General features: G+C 32.6%; 1 protein-coding gene across 1 annotated transcript; it reads left to right on the forward strand.

Annotated features, from left to right (window-relative positions):
- Nucleotides 1–990: 990 nt before the first annotated feature.
- On the forward strand, nt 991–12,961 carry LOC111052665 (proton-coupled amino acid transporter-like protein CG1139). The gene is made up of 8 exons (XM_039431249.1): nt 991–1,276; nt 1,482–1,632; nt 2,086–2,204; nt 2,909–2,993; nt 3,815–4,099; nt 7,852–8,030; nt 9,998–10,191; nt 12,306–12,961. Exons 1-8 carry the CDS (start codon nt 1,218–1,220, stop codon nt 12,566–12,568), a joined length of 1,335 nt encoding a protein of 444 aa, XP_039287183.1. The 5' UTR covers nt 991–1,217; the 3' UTR covers nt 12,569–12,961.
- The last annotated feature ends 11,765 nt before the right edge of the window (nt 12,962–24,726 follow it).

The raw sequence follows: 24,726 nt of genomic DNA on the forward strand, positions 1-24,726 counted from the left end.
ATCGAAAAAGACTCGTGAAAGACTTTCAGATAAATTCTTGGCAATACCATTGATTTTCTTGGCAATACAAAAGATTCCTCTCAAAGGAATGTCACGTTAATTTTCTAAGTATAGTTACAAATCGACCGTAGTAGAGAGTGAACGGGGAAAGAGAAATACAAAAATATTGTATTTCTGAGATGTCTGGATTTTTTTAGCCATTCATTATAATAATTCTATATCATATCATTCCAAAAATTATTGAGTGAAAATTGCTAGAAAATTCTCCATTTTAATTTATAAATAGAATTAATACAGTATTGCTGTAATCCGTATTGCTTTGAATATGATATAGCATGAGGAACGCATTTTCAAATGGTAACCAAATAGGTAGGAGCAGGGGTGCTCATAGAGGTGGACGCAGACATCGTCCTTGAAATTTTTGGAAGGGAGCTCAAAAAATAAAAAATTGGGGGATCCCCATAATACATTCAGCAGTGTTGTTTAGAACTGACAACGTCCTTTTATGATAGGTTACCAAAGCATGGGGATGCGAAAATTTATCAATTTGGGGGTGGTGCTTTATTTGAGGGACCAGGGTTGAGCACCCCTAGGCAAAAATATGTTTTGTATAGACTATATATGGCTTTTTTAATATTTTATTCTTCTTTCTTTTTTTAAATAAAATAATTATTCAAATTTAATTTTTGTAATATAAGGTGGCAATAAAGTAATCGGCAAATAGAAAACTACTGGCCGATGAATTAAGCTGCGTTTACACCAAAGTTATTAACAAAATGTTAATAACTTAATCCTTATAGATTCTATTAGATTGAACATAACTTATCATACACATGATGAACACATATATGTTTGTCAAGTTCCGTCCAATCCAATAGAATCTATAATGATGAAGTTATTAACATTTTGTTAATAACTTTGGTGTAAACGCAGCTTAAGTAAAATCAACAACTGTGCTTCACTATTTCTCCAATACCAGCTGAATTTAACTTTTGACAAGGAATTGAACAAGTTCCATATTTCAATATGCGGTATAGATGAAGAAATTTCCATAATTACTTTATTCAAGCATAACACCAGATTAGTTTTTTCCGATTCTAACCTCAACTCATGTATTTAGAGAAGGTTGTATAGGCCTAGTTGTCTTCAGCGTCAATAAATTTATCTGAATTGTTCTGGTACGGAATCATAGGTAACTTCACAATACAAGATAAAATATGGCTGACAGTGGATATGAGCCTGGAGATCATAGGCAGCATTTGAAACATCCTACAAAGTAAGAAAATTATTTTTTTTCATTAAAATTGTTTTGATAACGATGTAAGATTCAATTATTAGTAAAAATTATTCATTTACATGGATAAACTTATTTAATGAGTCCACAGATGATATTTACAGCAATTAATTTGGATTCACGTTAGATAATAATTATATATAGCCTAATAAGGCAATAAATTACAATTTTTATCAATTTTTTCCAGCTACATGGAGACTCTTATTCATTTCTATAAAGCATGTATTGGTACCGGTATAATGGCAATGCCTTATGCTTTCAAAGAAGTGGGCTGGGCCTCTGGATTAGCCATCACAATTGTCATTGGCTCATTATGTGTCTACATGACCAACAGATTGGCAAGTTGAAATATTTTTTACTCTTATCAACTCACTTTCAATGATTAGCCTATATATATCCATTAATTATCATTATTATTTATATACAGTACTGTATGAATAATGGTTAAGAGGTTGAGTAGTAGAGTGGGAATTACTGTCAAAACTTTGCCACTACAAATAAAAAAGTCATTCCACTATATTATAATGAATATTTATGAATATTTTAATAATAATCGTCCTTTGTGTTGATTTGCTAACCGTTGTGTTGTCATAACCTGCATGTAAATTGGTACAATATTATAGTCTCAGTGGCTGTCATTAGTTCTGCAAGAGTATAGTCAATTAATTGTCCATATACCGATAGACCTATGTTAATAGTAATATAGTAATTTTTGAAACTAGATTCTATTACAAGATTCTTTAAAATCATTCAATTGAGTGTATGTGTTTTATATTGCTATTATTTTACAGGCTATAAGTTCTCGCAGAATGTGTATTCTGGAGCAAAAGCCGACCATGTCTTATGTGAACACAGCCAATGCGTGTCTCAAATATGGTCCCGAATTGACGAAGAATTTCAAATATTTTGGGTAAAAACGTGCTAAATTGTTGTTTTGATATTAGAGATATAAGAATATATTTTTTTAAGTAAAACCTCATCACAAAGAGCTACATGCTCTGTTCAAATTCTACTCTTACCTTATACATTATTACTGCAATCAGCAATCAAATCTATGTATATAGTGTTATTCCATTCAATACTTGTTATTTTTGAGATAACACCACCATTTTTTTCAACTTTAATTTATTTATTTTTCACAACAAACACAACACTGACATGTTTCACAACATTTTCCCACCTTATTTACAACTTTTCCCTACATACTAATCAATCCTGCTTATGTAAGTCTGCTAAGGCATCAATATTTGTCTCGGCGCAAACTGCGGAAAAAATATTTTTATAACTACAACTCTTGAAAAAATGTTTTAGTAAAATTATTCACTAAATAAATATTTCATTTACTCAAATTATAACATGTACTATAAATTTGTAATCTTTTCTATTCCCAATAACTGTCCCGTACAGCTATATTATCCAGTCCATTTTGAACTCTGCTGTGAGTAATTTTATATCATATACTATGAAGTGCAGATGAGTAGTGATATTAGGCTATAGTCATTATTCTTGGTAGAGTATCTCATAAAGTCAATTCATCATCATTTTCAATTTGAAATAAACAGTGGAAGAATTTGAAAAGAAGGCTATATTCATTTAAGAGGTTTCTTTTTACAGATCTACTGCTAACATGTTCCTGATCCTGTATCAGTTTGGCTGCTCTTGTATCTATGTTGTCTTTGTATCTGGAAATTTGAAGCATGTGAGTACTATAATTATTTTTTTTCTACTCATTCATGCAGAGTTGAATAGTTCAATTTGGAGTAAAATTCATTCAATTTCATATTTTCTTTCTCAAAAAAGATTCGTAGAATGCCTATTATTCTTAGGATAATAATCATAATTATTGTCATTTGAGATGAATGAACATCTATTCTCAGCATGATTCGTACAATGTGTACGAATGTGAGATTTTCTCTATTGATTATGAGATACTTGAAATGAAATGAAATAAGATCTTATTCATCCAAAAAACAGTACTTTGGTCTTAGAATTGTGTCTTAACTTCAAGTGAGTAGCCTACTTTTTATGGAATGTTCTGTCATGGAAAATAACATCAATTAAAATTTGCATTGTAAAATAATTGGAATGCAAACAGATTGTGATTACAAATTTGATTCCGATCACAAAATGATGCAGATTCTGTCTGTATTATATACTGATTTGTTGCCTGTTTCCTATGTTTTTTCCGAATAGCTCATTTGAGAGAGCACGTCTTATTAATATTTTGGGTCACTATTATGTTCCTCTGCTCCATTTGCCTCCTTGATCACATTAATTTCATTTTTCTATCATCCCTTCTCAAATGTTCGATGTTGTGGGGTTCACGTCTCCTTCTTTCCTCCTCCTCATCCCCGAAGATCACACTGCAATTTTCCTCTGAAGATTTCTCTATTTTGAATTTCCTCCTTTGTAATACCAGTAGCCTTCTCACAATCGTTCAGCGTCTGCACAAGAAATATAATCATTATAAATAATGACAGCAAAACATGAATATTATAAGTGAATTTGTTGAATTTTCAGGTTTGGGACTACTGCTACCCGGAGACCAACCCCGACATAAGACTGTTCATGCTCATTGTGATGATCCCTCAGTGCATAGTGGGCCTGGTAGACAACTACAAGCACCTGTCCTACTTCTCACTATTGGCCGACATTTGCACCATATCCGGGTTTGTCCTAATGTTCGCCTGCTATCTGCTGGTTGATACCAAGTCACTGTCCGAGATCTCACCATCCAACAACGGAGTCTACAGATTTCCAATGTTTGTGGCTACTGTTTTCTTCTCAATGGAGGCGGTTGCAATTGTAAGTGAATTGAAGATACTTCAAAGTGAGCTTCACTTCAAACTGGCAAAATTGGTTGGATATTGGTGTGTTATCCATTATATATTCTGATATAGTGAGGTCCACGTCATAATGGAAGTGTTTGATTAGCAATGGTATAGCTATCCTTGTCTATCATTCAACAAAGCAGATAGCGCTAACTCTTTCTCGCTTTGCTCTGTTGCCAGATCGTCTTTTAACAATGAAGAATTAGTAATTAGGTAATCAACAAAATATCCCATCTTAATTATGAAAATTCATTATATGATATTATTGAAAAATATAATTTCTTGCTTGATAAAATATAATTGATTATTTTAAACGAGAATGAACAGTTACTATTACATCAATAAACGTGTATCAGCTACCGTCTATAGAAGGCATTGACAAGGCAACGTTGTTCTCCTATCTTTCTCCACTGCCATTATAACGTGGACCTCACTATATAGTTTTAAGTGAATCTTCTCCATAGACATCACCTGTACATCACTATCTACAGTGAATCAATTCATAGTAGCCAAATATTTTTATTGTGAATCTACAATAATTGTGGTGTTTTTTATTTTATATTATGACGTTTTAAATGTATACTGTACCATGCAGAATCGAAGGGTGTTCAATTATTTTGAAGTAAGGTAAGTCAAGATTACAGTACAAAAACTACACCTATGTTTCTGATTAAGTAGCAGCTCTTGATTAATTTGTTACGAATTAGAATGGGAGTTGTTCTCTCATGTTCATATAAATTGGTTATCTCTTATTATTCTCTATTATAAATATATTGTATCATTATAAACCCTTATTTGAATGCTTTAAAATAATACTGCTGATCCGCCTGTGCAGAGCAGAACGAAGTGCCTCCTGTGTAATCTTATTGTGTGTTGTTCGTTGAGAGGAAAAAATCCAAACTAGCTCTAACTTGTAGCCTATAGGCTTTTATTGGATATTTGTTGTAAGTCTTGATCAAAATCAAATCAAATCAAAAACGTTTATTTATCCTTAATAATAATAACATCAACAGAAAATCAGAAACATAGAAATAGAATTACATTAGAATGATGAATTACAGTATAAAATTAAATTATACAGTGAATATAAGGAAGGTCCCCGCAAGGTTAAAGAACCTGTGCGCAGGGGCCGAGTGTTAAAAATCTAGATATTTTTAATTTCAGGATAAAAGATAAACTAATTAATAAAGAATATTAAACTAATTACAGTGAAAGGAAAAATAATAACTGATAGAAAAATATTAAACTTCTTAAACTTAGAAAAAAAGTTACTTAACTTAAAAAGAAAAAAGAGAGGAAAAGGAAGAAGGAAAAGAGAGAACAGAAAGGAGAGGAAAGAAAGAAGAGGGATACCTAATAGAATTAAATTAATCTATTTCTCAAGAGAAAAAAATGGATAAAATTGGCTTAGTTTTAGTAGCAGATATTTAAAAACTAATGTCATACGAAGATAACCATTCATTTATATCTCTTACCAGCTTTTTACTCAATTTATTGGTGATGAAATGATGAGGGATTTTATTAATGAGTTTAGATGCAATGTATGAAAATTGTTTTCTGCAAATGGACAAATTAGTGTCAGCAACCTGAAAAGTTATGGATGAGAGACGAAGATTATAAGTAGATTCACGCAAATTGAATAGATCTTTTTGTTATTTATATAAGTTATGAGAATTTGATATATAGCTGTCTTACTGTTAGAACCTTGAATTCAAGAAAAAGATTTTCACTTGGATAGCGTCTAGGTTTTCCTAGTATGGCTTTGATTAGGGTTTTTTGAATAACAAAAATTTTATCTATATGATTAGAATAAGATCCACCCCATATTCTTATCCCATATCCCAGGTAAGATTGTATATAAGCAAAATATATAAGCTTTGAAACCTCTTTGTCACTAACTTGGCTGATATTGCGAAATTTACTTATCCAATGTTTAAGTTTATTACAAGTGGTGTTTATGTGAACATCCCATCGTAAATGTTGGTCAACAATTATGCCAAGATATTTAACATGTTTCTGTTTTTTTCATCTTGGAGCAAGAACATTTAGTGTCTGGACAATTTAAATTATGTATAATGATGTTGTCAAGAGCATGTGGCTGACCAGCAGCAGTTGGTGAAAGCAGCAGTTGGACACGTTAAGCCGTCGGTCCCGGCTGCCTAAAAAGCAGTCGTTAGGTCATGTCAGAGGCCCTGAAATTGATCAGTTGCGACCTGAAAACTCTGACACCAGACCTGAGCCAGCCAGGTCACTCGATATTATTATTATTATAGTTGGTAAAAATGTTATAAAGTTACTTTTATTTATATTCAAGGTTAAGATATGATTATCAAGCCAGGATTTTATAATTTTAAGACCAGTTCCAGATTTATCCTTGGCCTCCTCCCATGTAGTTCCAGTGAATAACAATGACGTGTCATCCGCAAAGGAGATTGTCACACAATTCTCTATTTCTAGTTTGATAAGATAGTTGATGTATACAAGAAAAATAATTGGTGATAGTACTGTACCCTGCGGTAGGCCGTATTCAGAGAGTTCTTTGCAACTAGTTTTGTTGTCAATTTTGAGGAATTGATGTCTATTGTTTAGATAGCTGGTGAAAAGTTTGAGGGGTACTCCACGAATGCCACGATGATAAAATTATTCATCAATTATTCAATCATCAACATTTCACTCTTTTCAAGATGCTTGTATTTATATATTAACATACATCAGTCGAACTTTTAACCAAGAGAGAATATTTTTGATTTTGTGATAACGTACAAAACATTTTCAATCGGTGAGATTATAAGGAAGAATATCAGTTGAATCTAGTCCGGATAGCTCTATATCAAATCATAATAGAAATATATATTATTTTGATAAAACTTTTAGAACACAATTAATTATCGATATTGTAGAGCTTACTAGCTCTTTTTGATGTTTGATCTTGCTATTTGATATTTTAGAGGTGGATTAAAAAAATGTATTATAATAAAGCCAATCGATGTGTAATTGTAATCAATTGTATAATTTTTACCATAATCAATCTTCATGATTACTCTATCCTTAATGAATAGCCTTCACTGTAGTGCAGTTGTTGTAAAATAAGCTAAATTATTCAATCCAAGATTATTCGATAAATTGCCGCCAGAATTAAGACAAAAAATCAATCAGAAATGCTTCAAGTTGTAGCTTAAAAAATTCCTTTTTCCTACTGATATTAACTGAGAATTGGCATTGCTTTTGAATGCAGTTTAGTATTGATCCTGAATAAGTACCATCGACTCTTATTTTATGATAAATTATTATTATTATTCTATTAATGTAAATAATTGTATATTGTAGAAATGATTGTTTTCAAAATGTGTAAATGAGTACATCGGTAATGATTCCAGAACTATGACAAAAGAAAGGAAGCAATAAGTTTTTGTTTATTGAATCTATTTTTTATTATTATTGACTGAGAATTTAAGATTATATTTCTTTCAATTGTTTTATGAGTGTTAGTATTGTTGTATGTAAATATGTTTGAATAGCTTATGCTTGTAAACTACAGCAGTTGAAAGTCAACTTTTTCTTTCTTGTATTGTGTCTATTGTTGTAATGACTCCTCCTCTAAACACGGACTTGTTCCATATTAGAGGGAGTAATTTTCAGGGAATATATTGTAAAATGTACTTTCTGGAAATAAAATGAATTTGAATTAAATTTTATTGAATTGACATTTTCTTTTGATTTTGGCAGATTCTAGCCTTGGAAAATGAAATGAAAACTCCCAAGCACTATACAGGGTATTTTGGTATCGTAAACATGGCAATGATACCGGCTGTGGTTCTCTACACAGCGTTTGGATTTTGTGGATACCTAAAATATGGAGAAGATGTCAAGAGTTCAGCTACTTTCAATCTACCCGTTGGGGACAGGTGACATTTTTTATTACAGATGAGAATGAAAATGATATCAGAGTTCATGAGCAATTGTTGTTATTAAACGGAATTCATATGAATCTCATTCACCTCCCTGGAGAGAAGACTAAATTTCAATTTTCCTTCTCGATTCTTCACAATTATTGGTCTAGATTTCATAATTTTTAACAGATGAAGCCCCTCTAAAAGGTCACGAGATCGAGATATTTTATCTGTAGAACAATAGGTTATTTTGACTTTTTTCAGTTTAGAAATAGCCTACACAAAATTTTGCATCTACTACTCATCAAATTATATCCCATATCGTATAGTGAGGTCCAAGTTATAGTCAGCACTCGATTAAAATATTGGTGTTACTATCCTTGCCCGTCATTTCACGAAAGAGATTTCTCTATCCCTTTTCTAGTTCGGCAACGTTGCCAGATTGTTTAAACATGTAAAAATATAATAAATTACCAAAATATTTAATCTCAATCATGGAAATTCATCATTAAATAATTGAAGAATATATTCCTTGATAAATAAAATATGACTGATTATTATAAACAAGAATGAACAGTATCGGATATTTATTAGGAATGCTATTTACTATAGAAGAGAGTGGTAAAGCAGATAATCGGTAACGATGTTGACCTATTTTTCCACTGATTTTATAATGTGGAACTCATCAGTAATAGTTGATAACACGTCAGATGTAAAAAGCCCGAGTTCGATTCTCGACAAGTCGATTTTTTTACAAAATCACAAAAAAGAATAGATTTTTCATCTCTGATTTGGATTCTGTCTTTTTGTTTGGTTATTACATTCAAGTAGTTCGATTTTACTTCATAATCATTGTTCTATTTTTTCCGATACCGTAACAATAATTTTATAGTTAGCTTATTAAAGTAAATTTAATTTTATATTTTTAATATAATTTTATAGTTAGCTTATTAAAGTAATATTTTTCATCACCTTGATATGGATGAATTTTACATTTCTCTATCTAGTAGCCCAGTCAACGAAGTGTGTGAGGGAAAAGTTTGGAAGACAATTTGGCCCTGAAACATCAAAAAATAGGATTAAAAGCTGTTATTTTAACAATATTACACTTTTAAGAGCTTATATCTCGAAAACTGTCGGAGATATCACAAATTACCACAGAAAAAATATTGTAGAGAATTTATCAAGCTTCATTTCTGAATAGTTAGTCATGTCGGTTGAACGCATTTTTCTCAAGATATGAGTGTGTAGGCAAAACTTTGAAAAATGCAACTTTTAAACCACCCTCATCCCTTTAACACAAGGGATAGGGTTGGGGACTTTTAATATGCTCATCCCCTAACTGGTCCCAACAAAGATGTAAAGTCAAAAATTGTGTTCAAAACATTCTCTCCAAATTCCTTTGTCAATTGGTCTATTTTTACTTAACTGAAGATCTCACACTCAACACTGAAGCTGCTGCAACAGTCGTGGGGATGTGCGTAAACTTGTGAAATTATACATCAAATTGAAGAGAATTTGATGCTCTATAAGCTCATGATCAGCATGGATTTCGATATTCGAAAAGTTATAAGAGCAAAAATAGCAAAAAAATTAGGGAAAATGTGTTTTTTTTTTCAAAAATCTCACATCTTTTAGAGTGGATATCTCGAAAAGTGAAAGAGATATAGAGAAAGTTGAGAGATCAATATTATAGGAAATTATGTAAGCTTTAATTTCTTATAAAATAGTCATGTCTGTAAAATGCATAGTTTTCAAGTTATATGCGAGAAACCAAAAAATTGTACCTTTGAACCACCCCCACCCCCTTAGCACAGGGGCTAGGGGTGGGGACTTTTGATATGTTTACCTCCTAAACAGAACTGCGGGATCAAAAATTGTCTTCCAAACTTTTCCCTCTATACCCTTTTTTGAGCATTCATTGCCTGGACTATAGTGTGAGGTTTATTATTAAAATATTCTATTATTTTCATTTTTCACAGAATAGCTCAAGTGATACTTTTTTCGATGAGTTTCGCTATCTTTGTGACCTATCATCTATCAGTGTTCGTAACCTATGACCTGATTTGGAAAACATATCTGGGTGGTCCTGATGAAAGCAAAAATACTGAAACTCATGTGGAAATAAATTTCTTTCGACACTATATGATCCGCTTGGCAATAATCCTTGGTACAAGTGAGTATGATATTCTCATCGTCAGCTTTGTTGGAACTTTTAAACTCATATAATTATAAATGAAGCAATCAAGAAACCGTCTTAGAGTCAGTAGTTGATATTATAATAACTTTTGGATAGTAGCTCTCATCGAATTTCCATCCGGCTGTTAACTCTGCTGTAGGGATGTCAATCCCGAGATCCCGGGATCCCGAATCCCGGGATCCCGGTCCATTTTTGATACCTAACAATCCCGGGATTTTCCAGCGTCAATCCCGGGATTTTCGGGATTGTGAACCTGAAATTGTGAATAATATTTTTCCAAAAACAATTCAATATGGAATTCATTTACGGTGATGAATATGAGTTTTTATAACTAATTTATTGTAATAAGTGTTTGACTAATTTATTCTACAGGCACAGCCTACAGTTGCATATAATTATACATAATATTGATTGTATACTGTACTCTTTACTGGCTTAATAGAATTCGCATTATCAGTTCGCATAATTGACAGAATGGTTGTTGATCGGTTGTTATGTCTCTACACTGTTTACACAGCACACCAATTACCAGTCTAGACGGCGCAATATTTGCAATAGTGCTGATGGCATTTCCTTGAAATGCATTCCGAACTTTGAAAAGACTTCAGAAATCAGAAATAAAAAAGCACTAACGATTCACTCCCTAATATTATTCCTCTCCTCTTCTTTTTTTCTATCATAAGTAGAATATTATCTAGTTGAAGTAAATATTATAGTACGAAATTTCATTTAGTACTTTAGTAGTGTAGTGGTTCAGCTTTCGCGTTGTTCGGTCGGTATGGCGTTACGGTCTTACTGAAAGTATTTTATTCTATTAAAATATTATTAATTTGAGTGATATTTCACTTTACAGTATTTGACATTATTAAAGTGTGAACTCTATCCCGTCCTGATGTAGGATAGAAAAGCTTTTGTTCTACATAAAAAAGTCTCTGATGAGTTATCTTGCTTTCCTCAGATCTCACTATCATTTAGGATACAGCAAATTTAAGGTGGGACATCAAATGAAACAGTTACTCCTAATCTTGAAAACATTTATAGAAATAGAATGTTCAATTTTAATATTATTCCCAAGTATTTTTTTTTCATTCTGATAATAGCCTCTCCCTCTTTAATGGGCCTTTTTCATCTCCACACACTGTTACTGAACATTTTTTGGTGTAATTGAGGTGGAACAATTGGTTAAAAATGCATTAAACTGATTTTTGCCAATCCCGGGATCAGTCCCGGGATCCCGGGATTGATATTGGATAATCCCGAAATACCGGGATTGGAAATCAGTCCCGGGATTGACATCCCTACTCTGCTGTCAATATTTGCAGTAGCAGAAGTCTTTAGGGTGATTTACAGCATTCAATTTGGATTTTCGTTTAATAATAATTATTCATTATATTAGCATTTGAATAGATGCAATCTCTCATTAATTTTCATTTGACATGTAAATTATGAATATACAATATTAATATTTTTTCATTCCACAGAGTGAGTCATATGTATGGGAATTAAAATCCTCTATGATACTTTTATTCAAAATGGCGGCTGATTAAAATTTATCAATTATTTCTTTAAAAACTTAAACTTCAATCAGCCGCCATTTTGGATAAAAGTATCATAGAACATTATTATCGATGTCATCCTTCTGGTTTTGAAAAGTTCTCAAATGATGTATCACACGTTCAAAATGTTTGAGTTACAACCTTTTAAAAAGGTCTTTAAAATGATGTATAACACAATGGGTGTTTACATTTAAAATATTCGAGTACAGCCCCTAACTCACCCCCTTTTATGAGGGGTTGAAATACGTCAAAAGGTGGAGTATTAGACAAATAACTCATCCTGAAAATTACAGTATTATATCTACATCATTCTCCAATTTATTGAAGGGTTCCCATACATATGACTCACCCTGTATAATATAACATTACAATATTACAAGTTCGATAGATGATAACAATTTCATACCGTTGATATATCTTTGATTTATCATTATCCATTTTCATTCAATTTGTTAAAGGATTAAAGTCCGTATATTGGTATTCCAATGTAACATCGTGAGTAAGAATTTTACTAATTTAACATTTTTTTCACAGACTTGTGTGCGATGGGAATACCAAATCTGAGTCTGTTTATCGTATTGCTGGGGGCTCTCACTCTATCAGTGACTGGTTTTGCCTTTATTGTGATGATGTGGGTCTGCATTTACTGGAATCAATATTCTGGAGTGAAGTTTGCCATTTTCATTGCTTACAATGCATTTCTCCTTTTCCTAGCAGGCTGTGTGGCTGTATTTGGCCTTGGACAGGCTATTTACGACATTGCAATTTTCTATGATGGTGAAGAGACATTTGATTGAAAATTTGTTTTAGTTCTTTAATGAATCCATCCATTTTTCTCTTGAAGCGATAATCGGTTGAAGTTTTATTGCTATGAATGAATATGGGGATTATTCCCTACATCGGTCACAAACTTTTCGATCCAAAATAAAAAGAAGCAATGTTGAGAAAGATTTATAAAATTCTTGAATATAATTAAACAGTTTTTTTAGTAGTCTATAACAATGCTCCACTGCAATGAAACATTTTCTCAAAACCTTGATACTTATTCCTCTCCATCTTTCACTTTCTACTTCATTTTTATTTTCATTGTCTAATATTCATATTGTATCAAGTAGTTTGTATCAGGTATTCTGTTTCTTGAATAATTGTTTATTGAATAAAAATAATTCATTATAGAACTTTTACATGGTAAGAGAAACTATCTAAAAGCTTTATTTATAGGACTACAGTTTCATGTTAAAACAAGCACATTCCTGAATTCCTTTTTACTTTCCTTGCCCTACTACCATAGTTAAGGAAAGTATTGCTGTACAAAAAAAATTGAGGTACCCTAATTTCAAGTTTTCTATACGTTTCAAGGTCCCCTGAGTCAAAAAACATGATTTTTGGGTGTTGGTGTGTGTGTGTGTGTGTGTGTGTGTGTGTGTGTGTGGTGTGTGTGTGTGTGTGTGTGTGTGTGTGTGTGTGTGTGTGTGTGTGTGTGTTGTGTGTGTGTGTGAACACGATAACTCTATTCCTAATCAACCGATTGACTTGAAATTTTTAACTTAAGGTCCTTATACCATGAGGACCCGACAATAAGAAATTCAATAAAATTCAATTCAAGATGGCGGAAAAAATGGCGGATGATTACTAAAAAACCATGTTTTTCACGATTTTCTTAAAAACTGCATTAACGATTTTCTTCAAATTTATACCATGGATAGCTATTATAAGCCCTATAAACTGACATGAGTCTTCCTAAGAAAATTGCAGGAGCTCCGTAATATTCTTTAGAAAAATTGCGGATAGTTACTGAAAAACCATGTTTTTCACGATTTTCTCAAAAAATGACTTCACCGATTCATTTCAAATTCATACCCTGTATAGTTATTTATCAGCTCTATCAACTGGCATGAGTCTTTTTCCTGGGAAACTAATGGGGTCCACCCCATCCTTGAGAAATGGACTTTGTCAACTCCCTCTCGTGCATGAGGTAGGTAGGTAGAGCAGTTTATTTTAAGAACGCACATAGTCGAGATATTTCATCTGTAGAACAGCTGTTTCGACGACTTTTAAAAAATAATCGAATTTCACAATTTACACAAAGAAAAAAGTACTCTGAAAACAATTATATATACACATATTATACAGTAGTCTGATCGTAGTTTCAAATATGTTACCGCCAATCGTCATTATGTTATTCCCCTAAGTTATTCCTCGTTTGAGAATGAGGCTTACAGTTCAATGAACAAGGGAAGTTGTGTGAGTGTACCACACCAGATTTTTTAGGATTTTAATAGCAAACTGTTAGAAGTTCAGGTGAATTTTTACTAAATTTGTGCTTTCTAATGAATTTCTTCTATGTTGAGGAGAAAGTGGATAACATTTGGCTTTATGATAGTGTTCACCCATTGGAAGATAACAAAAATAATTATTTTATTTTTCTCAGCAGAGAAGCAAGATTGGGAAGGTTTTACTGCAGAACATTGTAAAACATTCCTCAAAGCATTATTTACACCTAAGGTTCTCTTTTTGAAACATACTAGAGTTATTACAAAGAAACTACCTATTATATCAATATATCCAGGAAAGAGGTATCATGTTTAAGCCTCTTGTATATCTGTTGGAAATTGCGAATCGTAAAGTGTTACTGACGTAAGTCAGTTACATTGTAAAACATTCCTCAAAGCATTATTTACACCTAAGGTTCTCTTTTTTGAAACATACTAGAGTTATTACAAAGAAACTACCTATTATATCAATATATCCAGGAGAGAGGTAACATGTTTAAGCCTTTTGTATATCTGTTGGAAATTGCGAATCGTAAAGTGTTACTAATTGTTACAGAGTAGTGGAATAAATTTACTTTCAACTGTCAGCATCAGTTTAATGAAAAGAATTATTGATGGTTTTTTTGGGAGGAATGCCAACTGATGTGAGTATTATCAAATGGCTTCAAACAATTAATAACAAGGATAGTGCACGATAATGTTCACTTAATTTACCAAGCCATATTGGTTCAACAATATACTGTAGCTTGACTGAATTCAATAATCTATTTAGTTGAAATATTTGGAATACCGGTTTTTTCAATGAAAAAAAATTCAAATCTCAACTTAAGCGGTATGAACAAATTGGACGCAATTATGATAAATAAATAAAATAAATAGATTTTATTGTCGTAGACCAATATAGGTAATTGACAAAGTCATGATAATACAATTACGAAATAATAAAGTCAAAGCAATAGTTTAAAGTCACAAAGTAGAATTACATCAAGTAGAATCGAAAAACTCTGTCAAACAATAGAAAGGTCTCAAAACCAGCCACTCAAAAAGAAATTTTTTAAAAATAACAATATTTTCACAACATTTGATATCCAATGGCAACTTATTGTACATTCTCAAGCCTATGCTGTCATAGTGTTTCATGCTTATGACAAGACGTTGATATGGAATATCAATGTGATAATTTTGATCACTGCTGACCAAGATTTTCTTCTGATTATTCAATTTTGACTTTGTATCTGTATTCTGTGTCAAGACTATAGAGAGATCCACGTTATAAAAGCATTATTTGATTGGTGTTGCAATCCATGTTATCATCCAACAAAGCAGATAGTGCTATCCTTTTCTAGCTCCACAAAGTTACCAGATAATTTTTTAGAAATCTAGAAATATAGTCAATTTGCAAAATTATTGAAATTAATCAATGAAAAAAATTATTTTATTGACAAATACAATCCAATTGATCAACAATAACCATAGAATCATTCGTACTGTGCTCCTATCCTTCTACCTGCCATTATAACGTGGACTTCACTATAAAGAAAGGAATAAGAATACTAATATAGAGTAGATTAGATTGGAGTTCTTTAGTTCCAATATAAACTTGCTTTTACACTAATTTAAATTCAATGACAGTTATTGATAATATTATGCAAAGAATTCAAGAGAGTATGAGAAAACAGTTATTCGGAATGAGAATTTATTTTTTGTTTTCTTATTCTATGAACATTTTATGGCATTTGAGAGAATATTCTAGAAATCTATATCATTAATAAGGGAAAGAACTGGCATCGTGGAATGGGAAACTCACGAATGACGCATCATCACATCTGAACTACTGGACTGATTGATTTGAAATTTTTCTCATAAATTCTTTATTTACCAAGGATGTCTATAGGCATATTGCAAATTCTTCAACATTTCAGTAGGTTAAGTTCTCAGTATGTCAAGTTTTAATTGGATCCTTGCTGAGCTAGAATTACCTGCTGGTTATATTATAAATATTAATATTTGTAAATTGATCGCAGTCATTATACAGGCAAACCAAGGTATTACATTAGCCTTTAAACATATCAAGTCACAAACGCCACTCAGGTCGAGAAGAGATTCGACTCTAGTTGAGAGCATGACTTATGACACATTGTGTTTCCAAATGGTGACACTCAGACCAGTCGATTCTAGTCTCCGTGACGTTACCATATGAAAACACATGCTCTCGACTATAGTCGCGTAAGTGTGAGTTGAGCCTTAAAATGAGTTGAATTGACTGGCTGTACTAGAGTTGAGCCTTAGGCTTATGTGTTTCCAAATGGTGACACTCAGACCAGTCGACTCTAGTCTCCACAACTGTCACCATTTGAAAACATGTGATCTCCTGTCCTGGCTCCCTCTGGAGTCCCTTAGGGATCCCATTTGGGCCCCCTCCTCTTCAACTTGTTTATAAACGACATTCAAAGCTTCATATCATCCAAGTTTCTAATGTATGCTGATGATGTCAAGTTATTCGACAGGGTATTGCAAGACTTAGGACATGAATCTCTGCAGCATTCTCTCAACAACCTTGATTTGTGGTGCCTTGATAATGGTATGGCTCTGAATGTAACCAAGTGTGTAGTAATGTCTTTCAAGCGTGAAACAATTATACTTGATTCTCAATACTCCTTGAGAGGCATTCCTTTGAAAAGAGTATGCAATTTCAAGGACCTTGGAGTGAATATGACTCAGTCTCTTAGCCCACTGGATCACATAAGTGTGATCACTGGAGAGGCTAGATCTCTCCTTGGTTGGGTCCACCAGGGATTTCAGTTCTCCCAAGAGTCTCTTGGTTTTGTTTAGGGCTCTTGTTCTTCCAGTGTTGTAATATAGCTCTATTATCTGGGCACCATATCATCTGTACCAGATTAACCTGCTGCAAAGTGTGCAGAGACGTTTCGTAAGGATGCTGAGCTGCAGGATGGGTTTCAAGTACTTTGAAGTTCCTGTGGAGGAGATTGAGAGACATTTTCATCTCCTCCCTTTGGTTCTGAGGTGAGAACACAACGACCTGGTCCTTCTTTTCAAGACTGTCAATGGATATTTGGACTGCCCTGAACTTCTGGCTAGTATTAACATCTGTGTTTCAAGAGGAATGTACTCAAGGTTCTATTTTCCACAGATGCTCTCACACAACAGCCTATGCCTATAATAATGGGCTTTCTAGAATACTTCGCTCTGGTTGTGAGGCTGCTGCAGCTGACGTTGATTTCTTTGGGGTGTCCTTGAGCTTTCTAAGGAGAACTATGAAAAGATCCCTGCATGTGTGATTTTGGTGTTCCCTTTCTTGTTTATGCTCCTTGTGGTAAACTTCCATGGGTCGTTTCACTTATATAATATTGTATGTTAACTATGATTCATTCTGTATTTTAATTTTTGTCTTCAAATTATCCACATTGTTTTTCTATTGTTGTATATACATATTATATTGTTGTATTTTATTTATCCATATATTCTTTGCTTGTATCTCATTTTCTATGTTATTTTTATGTGAAATTGGTGTTGTACCGTTGGAAGTTGAATGAATAAATAAATAAATTAACTTTCTTCCAACTCACAATCATCAGCTTCCTTCAAGCATTTCTTTACCAACTCACACGAAAAAAACTCCTCTGTTTTTCGTGATCATTGATCAGAATAAAAGCTAGTCTGATTATCTTGTTAAATCAAGACTTATGGGCTATGAAGGTTATGTTAGCATTGATTTTGTGAGCTTTTTTGCCCTCAAAGTTACTGTCACACTAGCATAAGTTGACACATCAGCTATTATGTAGGTCACTAACTGAAGCGTAACTGGAGATAAGTTTTTGTGTCATTCAGTTTTGTTCAAGTCAAAGAAGCGTAACAGAACATATGCTTTTGTGTCATTTATTTCATCATTCGATTGTAGATACGATATCCACTTATCTTTTCAATGGCTAATGCAATGAGATAAGCGTGTGTGTCACTAAATAGACCACGAAAAGTTATTTAGATAGGTCAGATAAGCTGAAAAATGGAATTTTGTAGATACGCTACTATGACTCTAAACCCTCGACTAGTACAGTAACTTCTCAGAGAGGAGAAAGGAAAATAATATTTTCTGTGTGATACTACAGTACTCCATAATTTCCCTCTCAGTATTATCTCATGCTGCTGATATCAACATAAAAGCTGTTGTTCCTTTTCCAATATAGGTAATTCATAATAAGTTTGGAATTATTTTATTTCTATGAATGCATAAATAAATAAATGAATGAGTCGATTCTATTACACATTGACAAATAATCTGATAATGAGATCCTTCCAGAATAATTTTTATCAATGATTAAATTGAGGCTCCATCAATTATTGTTATACTTTTTTTCAATTCAAAGTGAAACTTCAAATCAAATAATTTTTTTTTTTTTTTTTTTTTGTAGTTGAGAAGTTGATATTGTGGTAATTATTCATATTGAATGAATGATTTATCTTTTGACAATTTCTTAGTCTTTTTCATTCAAAATAATTTATTATTAAATCAACATACCATCTATTCATATGATTAGTCCATTAATAAAAATTAAAGTCAAATAAGATTATTCTTTATATCTTCTGGATTAATTGTAACTTACTGGGAACTGGGTATACAGAAAAAAATATTTCATGTATTTTTCTATTTGACTACTTGCTAGACAGCCATATTTATTTCTGAGTACAAAATTCATAAACTCAAATAATGAATAGATCACGAAGAAAACAGAAACCTCCATAATTTATTTCCTTTCAATAATATATTTCAAAGTAAAGAAATATAAAGTAATGAATTTGTTGACAGTGTGTGATATAATATATCCCAGAATTAAAATTCAATTTAATTCAATGGAATTGACGAATGCAAATTATATAAAAATCTGCATAATAAATAATTTACACATTCTATGAAACTTATTTAGTAATAGGCTATATCAAATAATAAATAGTCTATTATTTTTGCAATTACTATAACCTACTATTAGCTATCACTATATGAAAAATTACTAATAACTACTGATACTATTCTAGCATATTATGATAATATACGGTTAAAAGAATTTATCTTTTTTCTATCTGTATGAACTTGTGACCCCCGTGGTTCAGAGAACTCGCTCAAGAACTGTTTTGCATTGTAATCTTTAAAACCCTCAACTTTTGATTATACAGAGTTTATGAAAATTAATAAAGCTGCTAAATATTTCTCTTACAATAATAATTTGACAGCAGTTTCCATTGGGAATGTTATTTGAAATGAAAAATTACTCTAAAAATATTACTCTGTCGCTTCAACATCTTTGACACTCATATGGATCCAAAATCATTTTTTTTAACGTTTGATACATGATTTCGATACATAGTTCCAAGAGAAAATAAATAGCCAAAACCGCAAATTGATAATTATATCAACCCATTTCATTTTGTTGATACAAAAGTTGTAAAGTATAAAGAACCAACTAAAATCATATGTCAGCGTGTGTGATAGCTCCCAAATCAACTTTAGTAGACAGTCTACTAACTTTGCTCCCAAATAACCTCAGATGATGTTACGAATGAATGAATGGAAAAACTGTAGTAATTGCATGCAAAGAATTCTTCAGCTGACCAAATGATAGATCATAACAATTTTTTTCTTATGCACTTTCAATGTTATTTTTATATCCTGAAAAAGGACGAAAGAGTGAGTCAATTTGTTGTCCAACGAACTTGACCTGTAAAAGGGTTCGGAGAATACGTGTTCATAATTTGAGAAGATTGATCAATTCTTTCTAAAGTTATTGTAGAACATACAAACAGACGGACAACGACTTTGTCCTTCAGTAAGTCAAAAGTTAAAACTCATGCTAGTTCAATAATTAGTCTATACAAAACCACTATAAATGAACAAAATATATTTACTAAGCTTAATTTATAATGAATACCAATAGAATATATGAGCCCAAAGTTAAACAATAATATTCAACATTCCACAATAACATCTATATTCCCAACAAGAATAGAAAATACTTCGAAATTCATCAGTCCTTCAATGTTACGAAAAGCAATACTATGAAAATGAAAATACAGTTGAACCTCTGTATAACGAAGTCGATTATCCGAGAAAAAATTCGCTGCTGAGAGGTATTCGTTATTGAGAGGTTCTGTCAAGAAAACTGCCACGATCCTATGGATCTTATATCGTATCACGGCGGTAAATAAATGAATATGGTACATAAAACATATCATCGCAAACGTAGGTAGGGTACCTATTAGGCCAATATTAATATAAAAAATTTAAAATTTATGCTGTTGAAAAAACATGTTTCTTTAATATTTGTAGAATCTAATAAGTAGACTCACCAATTTATTCCAGAAAGCTTGATTTGTACTATTAGTAGAGCTTAATCAAAGTACATACTCTGTAGCAATATTTTTCAACTTTTTACACTACTATTAGATGGAACGCAAAATATGGTTAACTACACTATAAATACTAGTCTATAATAACTCAAATTTCCTATTTTTTTTTTGTTTTATATTTGAAAAAGTGAGTAATATCGGTTGGATTTTGCATTTGAATAAAACATCATGTTCGATAAACGACTCACATCTATTCAAACAGTCGGACATGTCTGGTACACTATTTTTCAGTTTTAATCCTCGCCTGATAATTTTGAAAGCCTCTAGAACTTCTGATCTGGCGGATTCTTTTCCTCAGGTTCGTCACAGTCATCATCATCATCATCATAGTCAGTTCAAAGAATTGTGAATGTGTGAGAAAAGCAAGAATGGGAAAGTCCAGTCGTTCACCTGCCTGGTCTACAATAATGACAAGCTCTTGGAATTCAATCTCCGACATGTGTTTCACCCTCTATTGACTGTCTACCACCCTATCTTCTTCCTACCTGAATTGCCATTATTTTAAGTCTATTGACCTTTCTGCTGAAACTAAAGAATTCCTTGAAAATGACCGTCTGCTTCCTATACACACTGCACTTTGTATGTGGAAGTCAAGAGAAAACTTTGTTGTTGAGAGGTCCGAAATTCGTTAAATAGAGGTAAATAAGCAGCAAAAACTCTAAAATGTCATGGGACCAGGTAAAAATTCGTACTTTCTCATCCTCGCTTTCACTCCACCAGACTTATGGAAAACACTCTTCTGATCAACAGCTACTTAAAGGACCAAAGAACCTTCCTTGAGGAACTACAGCAAGTTTTCCAGAGTTTAGAACTGTTTCAAAATATTTTTTTCATAGTTCTTGCTTTTATTGGTTTGAATGGAAGAACTCACACAATCTCCATTAAGATCAACACTTTGTATCACCAAGCCGCGCCCTCCTCAGGTGTGCTTAGTCTTAGCTTAATCTGATGCACTAGATTCTTTATGAAAATTATCAAACAATCAGTATTTTTCATCTCAATATGGACTTCCTATGAGCTTAGTTATTAGTTGTACAGCAGTTTGTATTTTTAGATATAGTTGAGTGCAGCTTGCTGGGAAATTGAATGCCATATCTCATTGCTGCTGATTTTCCCGTGCATATTCTAAATTTACAGCATTTCGAGTTCTACAAACAAAGTTTGGACGTCATTCCCACCGCGGCATTATTATTAGAATCAAAATTTTGTGAATCAGTAGAAAGAAAAAATAGAAAAATCTGGTGTGGCGCACTCACACAACTTTCCTTGCCGCTATGAGAAATAAAAAATAGTGCAGTCAACAAAAGATTATAGAGGGAAAAGTTTGGAACACAATTTTCAACTGCACAGCTCTTTTACGAATAGTTAGAGGAATAACATATCAAAAGTCCTCACCCCTACCCCCTGTGCTAATGGGGTGGGGGTGGTTTGAAAGTACCGTTTTCTCATTTTTCGCATATATCTCGGAAACTATGAATCTTATGAACATTCGTATCCTGTGCAAAATTGAAGCTTACAAAATTACCAACAAGTTTTGTCATACAAATAGACGGACAATGACTTTGTCCTTCAGTAAGTCAAAAGTTAGAACTCGCTAACGCTAGTTCAATAATTATTTTATTCAAAACCACTATAAATGAACAAAACATATTTACTAAGCTTAATTTATCATCTACCTAGGTCTCTATATAGGGCAACCAAACTGAACATTTACAAAACGCTGATCTGACCAATAATCACCTATGGCTATTTTGATATTTCAAAAAAGATGTATTTTCTTTTTTGGTGGAAGGGGCATTTTATAGTGTTGACGAGTTCTTTGATAATGGAACCTTACAATAATATAAGAAATTACTCATACTAAAAATGATTGATGTGGTAGCCTACTGTATGGCATATATGTTTTTTGTTCTATGTTTTGATTTTATTTTTGACGATTTACTATTTGATACAGTTAACTTTTTGTACAACAATGTGTAAATAAAGAATTTGATTTGATTTGATGAAGTGGAGGATGATCTCCGGAGAATGGGACTGGTAACATGGAGACGAAAGGCATGTGACCGTGATGTGTGGAGGGCTCTTGTGCGAGAGGCAAAAGCTCACATCGAGCTGTAAAGCCAAAAGAAGAAGAATTTATCATGAGTACCACGACTGGAGTCCTGGGTACACAGTAATAAAATTTTGAAGGAAAATCAGGCAGGTTTCCGAAAAGGGTACTCGACAGCAGATAATTCATTTAATCTTATTTCATTGGCGGAATTGAAAACAGCAAAAAAGGTGGTAAATTATATGCCTTCTTTGTGGACTACCGGGCTGCATTCGATACAGTGAATAAAAGAGCTTTGTTTTATAAATTATCATCTATGGGAATGTCCACTAGGTTTCTTTCAGTAATAAAGAGCTTGTACAGTGGCACAAACTCGAGTGTGTGGTATAAGGGTAGTTTTGTGTTCTACAATTTGAGACAAGGTAGAGCGCTCTTTCTCATATAGATTTTCAAGTACACCTGATAACAATGCTCCTTGTATTTTGGAAAATACCTTATTTTTAGCTTCAATCATCACCAGCAACTCCATAATCTTGTCATAACATTGAGAATTCGCACCATGATATAAGTTCATTAGATCATGTTCTATAAGAATGAACATGAGTAATACTAATACAAAGAATAATACTAGGGAAAGTATCTTTGATTTCATGATTTTTTCAACAATCTAATCTTACACTAGGATCATATTCTCCCATGAATCGTTTTCAGCAACTAAAAGAGGAGATTATGTTCTAAAATACAAGATCAAGTATTTTTCTATAATTTATCTGAATATAGAAATTGGCCATTTCTTTGTGTACTGGAAAATGAACCATATATTTTAGGTATATTTGGGCCATTCTGTATCTTGCACAAGGAAATCTTGCATGACAAAATTGGACTTCTCTCATGTATCCAAATTTGATAATTCAGATCTACAATATAAAATGCAAGCACAGCCCCTTTTGATGTCTATAGTGACTGAACTATAGTAACTGTAGTTTTTCAAACACCACTTGTGAAATAGGTGGGGGGGGATCGGGGCGATCCGCGCCTGTCGCCACCTTCTATAGAAGATAGATGTGACTCACGTTATAACATTATAATTAGTCCAGTCAATTTAGACATGAAAAAGAGGCAATATTTTATATTCATTGTAGTTCTGATTTTTTAGGGTTTGTATGCATAAGAGAAGTCCAGAACCAATTTTCGCATGCAAAATTTCTTGTACAGAGTGGCCCAAATACCTAATATGTCTGGTTCATTCTCCAGTTCTGAGCTATTACAATCAAATCCAGTCATTGGACAAAAAAAATCGTCTCTCTCCTTTTTTACTGTACATAAAATTCAGAATAAAATGAAATCATTCAGACCTCTCTAACTTCAATCAGTTCTATCCTACAGTTTTTCCAAAACGAGTAGAATTTCATGGAAAAATCAATTTTGATAAATCTTATAGTATTTAATCAACAATATCTTCCGATTGTCACAATTCAAAAATGTATAATTCAACATCCTACTAGGCGTAATTTTGTGCTCTACAATCTGAGAACAGGTAGAACGCTCTATCTCAAAGATTTTCAGGACACCTCAAGGATCGAAATTTCATTCATAACTTTTGATACAATTTTCGGATCTTCCCGTACGCTCTTTCTTTTCGGCTTGTCAAGGTAGTTGGAAATCATATATCATGAGTCAAGTTCCCAAGAGAAATGGGAAATTTTTTGTTGAGTGTACACTGTACTTCAACCCATATTCCATACACAAAATAATGACAATTTATTTATTCAATGCTGCATATCTTATGAAATAATTCAGATATAAAATCAAAATCTAGTCAAGGATGTGAGGAATTTCCTCCTCTTCTCACTCCAATCAACAATACTTTCGATTTCAATACCATTAGAAAGTTGCAACCGATTGAAAAAGTGACGATTAAAGTTTTACCATTTTTTCGCAGTTCCACTGTTAATCAAGAGTCTCTTAAACGAGGATCATACATCATAGAAACTCATGATTGGTTCTAAATTTTATCCTATAGGAGCTCAGTTACCTTAATTATTTATCTTCAACTACTGTTTTCCATCTTAGAACTACCGAGATCGTGAATATGAGGAGAATATCTTCAATCTCTTGATATTTTCAAGTGATTGAATCGTACCGTGCGTCCAAGTGAACTATGAATAAAAATGATAAAATCAACAGCATTTTTTGCGTTTCAAGTTTATCA

This window comes from Nilaparvata lugens, chromosome 6 (assembly GCF_014356525.2).
Source record: "Nilaparvata lugens isolate BPH chromosome 6, ASM1435652v1, whole genome shotgun sequence".
Lineage (NCBI taxonomy): Eukaryota > Metazoa > Arthropoda > Insecta > Hemiptera > Delphacidae > Nilaparvata > Nilaparvata lugens.